The sequence below is a fragment of the Phaethon lepturus genome, unplaced genomic scaffold (genome assembly GCF_000687285.1).
Source record: "Phaethon lepturus isolate BGI_N335 unplaced genomic scaffold, ASM68728v1 scaffold15640, whole genome shotgun sequence".
NCBI classification, from domain to species: Eukaryota; Metazoa; Chordata; class Aves; order Phaethontiformes; family Phaethontidae; genus Phaethon; species Phaethon lepturus.
Window position 1 is genome coordinate 1 of NW_010509967.1, and position 8,611 is coordinate 8,611.

Genomic DNA, 8,611 nt, shown 5'->3' on the forward strand with positions numbered 1-8,611 from the left:
CGCGCGGCCCCAGCCCTGGCAGAGAGCGGAGAGCTGGGTTCCCAACTCTCGTACGCCCCAGGCATGAAGCGTCCTCTCTCTGAGCCCACGGTTCGAGCCACCTCTGTGAGCAGAACCGCCATGCCAGGCTGCTCTGACGGATGAGAACAAGGTATCTCTTCTGTGACCCCTTGCACCCTCATCGACCACGTTGTGCTGAAGCCCAGAGATGCCAAACCGTTATCCTGCCAGCCTACTTCTTGACGCTCCTCCGTTTCCAGATTTCCTCGCATACAGGCTACCTACAAGAAGCAGTGAGAAATATTCCTCTCCAGCGATTGAAAAGGCAGTCACTGTGTGCAAAAGGGACACTCCTCCACTGCCACTCACACTTGCTGCACTTGTGACAACAGTGCAGTCCTCTCTGACTCCGTCCCCTTCATCTAACGTGAGGTTTACATCTCAACGTAATCACAATTCTGCCGTTTCCTGTGCCTTGCGATGGCTCAGGCACCTGCACGGGCCTGGCAGAAAGGAAGTGGAGCCCACAGGAGACGTGTCGTTCTTCTCATGCGGCACCAGGAGTCTGGGCAAGACTTCTGCAGGTTTCCAACGCGGCACCAGGCACCTGTGTCTGGGGCAAATGGATCCAACCCTTGTAACTGAGACAGCCGGAGTGACTTTTAGAGAGCCACAGCTTACCTCTCACTTCTGAGCACTGCAACTGCGGCAGGAGAGTGATTAAGTTGCAGTAACCCTCGGTTAAACGGTAAAGGATAGAGGAAAATATTTACTGTTATGTTCTTCTGTACTAAAATTTCCTTGGGGGTCTCCTGCAAGCGTGACAGGACTTCTGCTGTGATGCTCATCAGAAACACAACGACTTCACAGCACAGATTTTGCTGAGAACAGCAAGGCAGCTGTTGACAGCGCAATGCCCTTGACTTAATATAAACACTAAAGGTTTTTTCATTTTATAAAATCCTGGAATACTTAATGAAATTTCAAAACAGAAATGTATAAATTGTCAGAGCTGCAGCGTGCCAGAAGACTTGTAGTGTTTCAGGGGATAAGCTGTAAATCTTCAAGGGCTGTCTTTAATCCCAACAGTAGTAAATAATTTGTAAAGGATTCCCATTCATTGTCTTCTCCAGTGATAAAGTCAATCACAATCACAGACAGTAAGCTACAAGGTACACTCATAAAAAAAAAAAAAAAGACAAACAACAAATAAACAAAAAATATACTCCCAAAATTTCCTTAAGAAGTTCAAAGCTATAAAATCTTATCCAGGTTATTCTGAGAATCTCAGGGAGTTTTTCCCATTTAAGTTCTTATCCCGCAGTAACATAGTTGCAGGCAATAAAACCAGAATTAAGGGCATGACCTCCTCCCCTTCCCCTCCGTTATTGCCTCAGCCTAAGCGGTGGCAGCCCTCCTCTCCACACGGGAGGCTGCCAAGTCCCCAGGAAACCTAAACCAGGGCTGAATCACATGGTGACTTCTCTAGCAGTGTAATTGCTATACAAAGGAAAAAGAGACGACTCCTTATGCAAAGTGGAATAATAAATTATATAAGCAGATGAACTGAGATTCTTGTGTGGAAACAAAGGGAAAGGCGGATGCTGTGGGCAGTAATACCACTAGTTCCCTGATTATGTTGGGAACATCAGTGGGGATCCCTACTGCACGGCTTGAAGTCTAGCCAGCCCTGCTGTGTAGAAGCCCGTCTCTCTGCTACACCAGTCTGCTCCTTGTTCAGAGCAGAGTGAGTAAAGCTGAACTCTTACATTATTTTCCTCAAAGAGCTGACCAAAAATCATGCTGCAAGAGGGACTATTCAGATGCTTAAATATTTAGACACTTCAGCTACAAACACAAATTGTATTCTCCTAAATTCAACCCTCTCTACATGTTATGGAATATGTACTATATGGAAGAATAAAATATGTATCATTGTTAACTGAACCAAAAAATAAATAAAAAAAAGGCTAGAGGCAAATTATAAAAACTTGCCAAGTAAAACTTTGGCAGTCTCCTTCACATCTTTTTAGAATTCCTTACTTTGTCTGAGATTTAAACACAGTTTCTATATTTTTCTGAGGTAGGGAAAATAAAGCTTTACTTTTCTTGCACCCTAAAAATAGGCAATATTTCTGCATTTTGAAAGAAGACTGCAAAACAAAGATGATCCACAACAAGGAGAGATATATTTCTGTCCATTAATGATTTTTTCATTATGGCAATTTCAAAAACAGATCTTGGACTAGCAGCAAGAGCTCCGATAAGGACTCATCTTTCCCTAATCTGCACCCCTAGAGGAAAAAAAGGGGGAAAGAAGGCAAACTATTTGAGGACTGGACAAATATCTGTCCAAGACAAAATTAACCATTGATCTTCTCATGACAATTTCTAAGCATTATTGATTTGATAGCCCAGGGTCCGCATACAGTAAAACAGCATCAGTAAGGAAGTATGATGACAGAATGACTCAAGTGTATTGTAAACAAATCCTTCAGATATCAAGGGTAAAAATTTACTCCTGAGGAGATGAGGAAAGGTCATTAAAAACACTTTCCATACAGGGTAGCAAAACAAGTACATGGATGTAGATTGCATGTCTATAAACATTGCACTGGAAAATACGATTATTAGCATTTAAGTAGTACTCAGGACAGATCAATAGGTTTATAAGCAACAAGAGAAAAAGAATAAGCCTTGCAATGACAGACAGAGTGCCAGACCAGTGGGTCCATGAGCCATTTTCTGTGTTGACTGTTATCAGTCACTTCAGTGGGAACTGAAGATTAATCAACTGAGCTAATTATCAATCAGCCTAGAGGGAAGATTTCTTTCCCTGCGCTGGTGGTTGTTCATTAGCCCAAAGCATGACAGGATACATCCTCCATGTTCTTTATAGAAGAAAGGTGGGTGTAGAGCATCGTGGATGATGGGAGAACCCGGGCAGAGCAAGCAGAGCTAGTTCACATTCCCATGCAAGGTGGCCCTGGAAACAGACTACCTATGTTCCCATGGGGCTGAACGCAATCATCCCAAATTAACAATCCCTGCACAGACCCACACAAATCCTCATGGTGCCTATCACAGCATCCAGCTACATATGATAATGATTTGGGTGCATATATTTGGTTCTCTTCCCTCAAACACAACATATTTGGTGTGAATTCCTCATTGTTTATTGTAATTGGTGACTTTCCCTGTGAAAGTGCCTTTGCTTTGAGTATACAATGGGTATATAAGGTACAGAAAACATTATGTTAATAAAGTGTTGTTTGTTGGTTTGGTGGTTTGTTTTTTTTTTTTTAAATCTAGTTTTGAGTTTGTTGTCTTTCACTGTCATTGAACTCTTTTTATCACTAGCGTAAGAAAATGCAGATGAACATCCCTTCTGTCAAGGAGGCCCATTCACTTTGGGTCTTCCCAATCTAAATAGCTCTGGAGTATTTACTTTTAATGCCTCTTTGTACAGACATCTTTCTGTGCCTTTAATTAGGTACGGGAGGTTGTCAGGAACAGTACTGTTTCAACAACGTATTTTACTCTGACTAGAAGTAAACAACCTTCGAGATAAGATCCTTCTAAAGTGCTTCACATACTCTCCCCTCTTCTTGACCAACTTAAATAATAGCATGTCATCTACAATTTTTGTCACCTTGCTTTTTCAGCCACTTCTCCAGACAATAAATACATTTATCCACTCTGGTATCAGTAGATATCTTGTGACACTCTATTGCTAAATTTCTTGCCATGCTGAAAATTGGCTTTATATTTTCTAATACTTTTTTCCTTCTTTTTTTTCTCCCTGCAAAATTTCCCTTCCCTTATTTCTCTCTCTCTCTCTCGTCTTTGTATGATTGTCCAATTCCCTCTCAACACACACAATCACAATTTTCTGCTTTCTTCAGAATTTTTATTCAGCAGCAGTTGACAGGCTGCAGAGAGAATCACTGGGACCACAGGCACAATAAATTAATTCGTAATATTGATACTTCCCATATCTACATCGCATATTGGATGCCTATGACCAGACACCAATATGTGAGAAGGCTGTTGTTAATCTGTCCTGGTTATAAACTGCCTACAAACAAGATCTCTATCTGTTCAATTAAACAGGTAAAAATTGGAAAGAATTTTAAACAAATCAAAGTGAACATTAAAGACCACCAGTGTTCTCTAAATGCAACGGTGCTGCTCATTTCTGGTGATCTGATTCCTTCTTTGAATTCATCCTTCACAGATTCAAGGTACTGTAATTCCCAGAAGTCATTAACTCGCTGCACCTCTACTTTTAAAAGCACTAAATGAGTAATTTCCCCAGATTTTCCATTCCGCCTCCAAATTCTTCAGCCTGAACTCCTTTTGGGTATAAAAATGTTACCTTTTCTTGAACTGTATACAAAAAGAACTGCCAGCCTGAGTAAAAGTAAAGCTTCATTTAGCACAGGAGCCTGCCTCTGCCTCTGAGGGCAAACAGATACCCAGGGAAGCAAGGGAAGGCAAAAGGTTTTCCTGAAACTTGTTCCCCTTTTCCAGTGATCTTTCCCTCACAGCTGCCTGAGCTTGGACCTGCAACTAAACCTCCACGTTTGATTGCACCTTCTGAATCTATCAGACAAGATTGGGTTTTTTCCAGCCTGGGTTCATTCCCCTTTGTTTATACACTGGTTTCCTGGATGTCCTGTGGCAATAAGTTTCAAGTTGAATTATTCATCGCATCAGGAAAAAAACAACCAACCCACCCCCAAATCCTGCTAGCTAATAATTTTACTGTCCCTTAGCTCCTATATGATGAAAAAGAATCAATCCCTGTTTGCTTTCTTTATGCCACGTATGGTCTCCACGTTTTCCTGTGACAGTTCCCTCTACCATCTTTTAAAATTTGTTTAGTCTCCCCATACATGGAAGCCATCCATGTTTCTGACCGTCTACATTTTTCCATTTACAGGAGGCTGGTATGGTTTTATGTCACAGAACAATAGTGTTGACTTTTTTTGTCTCTGTTCCTTGTGTGTTCCTAATACAACAACATAGAATTTAATTTTTTTACTTTCCCTGAATATTGATACTTAGAGAAAACTATGCAGAAACATTACCTGAAGAGAGTCTCAAATTCAGAATCCATCCCTGTACACATAAAATTGAGTTATTTTTACCGTACTTTGTGTTTAATCTATTACTGTAAATAATTTTTATCGGCATAACAGTAAGGTACGTTCCCAGAGAGAAAAGAAGCTCTTGTGATTAAGGCACTCAAACCATATTTGCCTGATACAGAAGTAGAACCCAATTGTACCTCAAACTCTCCGGACAACTGTAAAATAGTAATTTCTTTCTCTACCTCAGTTCTTTTTTATGCAACAGGAATAATAGAGATGCCTGTGACAAATGATGTTCCCCTGCCTCAAATGAGACATCTAGGGGAAAAGAAGAAACACGAAAAAGTTTTCCAGGCTAGGACGTTCTGTCAGTTTTCCCCACTTCTACTTTTCTCGTAACCAAAATAAAATAAGAATGTCAGCAAGTTCATTACAGATAGAGAGAAAATCAGGTATATGCCTTCTGGATTTCTGCCAGATAAAATTTATTTGAGGGAAGTAGATGCTTTCTGCAAGGAGTTTGTCAAAAATCCTACTTCTTCAGCAGAGATAAAAAGCACTGACAATGTTTTCATCACACATATTTATATGATAAATAATGAAAATGAGCACATTTCCCATACTGGAGATCAGCGAAGGGTATTCAGACAAAAAGGTGAAACTCTCTTTCAATTCTTATGAGATTCTACAACAGAGAAGGAGACACATCTTATTAAATATTTTTTACACTTGAATAAAAAACATACTTAATAATTAAGTGGTGTGCATTTAATTAACATAATGATTGCCCAATTAAATAAAAATGAAAATTTAATTTGAGACACTTTAAGTATGAGGAGATTAAGGTTAAAATATGAATATCCTGAGTCCTTATTTTTCAGGACTGAGTGTGGAGGTGATATGTGGTCAAGTAGCTCAACCAGAATTAACAATTTAGAAGGAGTAATAAAATATTTTTTCATCTGTACCTGGCCACAGGAAGCAAAAAATGCCAAACAGGAGACAGTCTAGGAAATTTCCTCTCCATTTCAAAAATAAAGAGCAGAAAGGACGGTCTGCCATCTACCCCAATCCACAATATGGGCTATGTAATCTTTTCTCATACCCATGCATGACAATCCTATATACAAAATGGACAAAAATACAAAAAACCCACTTAAGGGGAGAGTTTTCCAGACAGGTACATTCATTTGCAAAACTTTTTATTTTGAAACTGCAGAAGTGAAAGGTTGAGAAGTCTCAACCAATGGATCACCTTGCCAGGCTGTTGCTCCTCTACCTGTCTCTTTAGTGTCCCTCCTCCTAAGAGCATTGTGCCTTCTCCTCCATACAGATACCCAGGACAACCAGGGTTTCTATCCTCTGGGATATCAAAGGCAGCACACTGGTATGAGGGGCAATATTCCTGCTTAAGTCAGACTGGAATGGTTTACACCTAGCTCAATGCAAGGAGTTTAATAATCATTCCCAGATCTAGTGTTCTAGTACAGCAGAGAAACCATTCACAGTTACAAAAGAAGGTTTGAATTCTAAGTTTCTGCAGCTTTGGTAAAAAATACAAACATCTATTAAAAGTTACAATAAAGTTTAAAAGTCACTTTCACGTGGATCCTATTGAAGGAAACACCTCAAAAGGTGAACGTTATTTCCTACTAGTTCTCTTTTTTTCCTCACTACTCACCCATGATTGTGGGGTCGTATTAGTAGTACAATGAAAGACATGCCAATAATATTAGAGGCAACACAAAGCACCAAAGACGAGGTTAGGTCATTACCTGTTATATTGCAAAAAACACGGAGCGGTCCAAGTGGTCCACTACCATCAGAATCAATGTAGAAGAAACCTGACGTCTTCCCTTGGTGTCGGTAAGCCTCACAAGATTGTTCATAGATAGCTTAAAAAGAGAGACAAAGATTGTATCACATAAACAAGGAGAAAAGAGACAGACACATTTTATACATGAGCGCTGCTTTAATCATTGCCATAACACAAACTGTTGGTTCACTGCTGATTAGCATGTGAAAGAGTTTACTGCATTTGGACCTGAGGTCATGCTCAAAATCAGGCATGTATTTAACTACTTCCTTGAACTTAATACATTCTGGCCTTAAAGGTATGGGTACTGGCCTTATTTTAGATTTAAAGTATGTAAATACTTAAGTAAATGGATACGTACTTTCAAATGTGCCACCATCTAGTTATGGAGCGATACCTATATACATCCATGTAACAGTATTTCAAAAGACATACATACATACACAAGCATACACAATTTACTACCTAGGCAAGCTCTCAAGCCTTGTCGATACAGAAGACAGGTATTTTTGTCAGCCTCCAACTTCCCTGAAGAATATCAACAGGTAACTGTAAGCCCCTACCAATGTCTACTGCCCAAGTGAAAACAAGGCGTTGTTCCCTAGCAGAAAAGCTCAAGATCAGATATGGTCTCCATCCTGGTTGATAATTTTATGCTTTAGACTTTTTTTTTTTTTTTTTTTTTTTTTAACACAACCCACTCTTCCTCTCTGCTTACCAATATCAATATTCTTCTTTTGGAGGGTTAGCACCCATGAAAATACCAAGTGGTTAATAAAACAAGCATAGCAGGTTTCCAAGAGCAAGGACAGAAAGAAAAATTCCCATGGGTCAGTGCAATTCCTTGTGTTTGAGGCATGTTTTCAGGAAAGGTATTGTAACTTCACATGGGGCAAAGAGAAAACCTCTCCAGAGAGGCAGTTATGAGGTATCGAAGACATATGTACCATCCTGGATCTTGAAAAACAGTAACCTTAAATCTCATTTCAGAAGGATTGATTTTTACCACCTACTTAAACACTTACCTTATTATACTGACAAGGTTATTCTCTGTAGCAGCTTATGATTGTTCGACTAATTGTCAATAAATATGATAAAAAGCACAGATTGACTTAACAGATAGATCAAAACTGCCTTTTTTCTTCCTATGAGATGGAGTTATTTGGAAGACACAGTAAAGGAAATGCAAGCAAACAGAATTACCCCATAACTTTAAGTAAAGCTTTTGAGTGCTACCAGTAGCAGAACACACAGAAACATATTTGGACATCATCTTTGACTGCTGCAAGATCAAATCTATCTTCTTACCTCCTAATTCTAAGAACACATTTAGCTACTATTTGCACCTTTGTACATCATTATACAGCAAATGCTGGATTTCCACAGGTTGGGAGATACTACGGGGAATTTGCGAATAACCCATTTGTTAGCCACTGCAAATCTTTTTTCCCAGCCCCGCACTCTTCAGGCAGTCGAGCAGGACATTTAAACTTGATATGGCATAAATATCTGCTGTGCCAAGGATGTAAATACAACTGCAAAGCTCCCAATGCCTTTCATCTGGAAAGCACTCCAGGAGGTTTGCAGACCACGTGCAGGGAGAGCACTTCCTCACCACTTCCGAAATGCAGTCCCAGCCTCTCCTGCAGAAGGCAGCAATTGCTCTGCACCAGCAGGGATAGTTTCTTCTTTCTAATCC

General features: G+C 39.9%; 1 protein-coding gene across 1 annotated transcript in view; it reads right to left on the reverse strand.

Moving 5' to 3' along the window:
* Positions 1-5,401: 5,401 nt before the first annotated feature.
* The window catches only part of LOC104624852 (contactin-associated protein-like 5), a gene marked incomplete at its 5' end in the record, with an annotated part of 125,196 nt that continues 121,986 nt past the window's right edge, over positions 5,402-8,611 (reverse strand). The window contains 2 exons of the mRNA XM_010292356.1: positions 5,402-5,414; positions 6,778-6,991. Coding sequence (XP_010290658.1) covers positions 5,402-5,414; positions 6,778-6,991 — 227 coding nt within the window. The remainder of the gene's footprint in view (positions 5,415-6,777; positions 6,992-8,611) is intronic.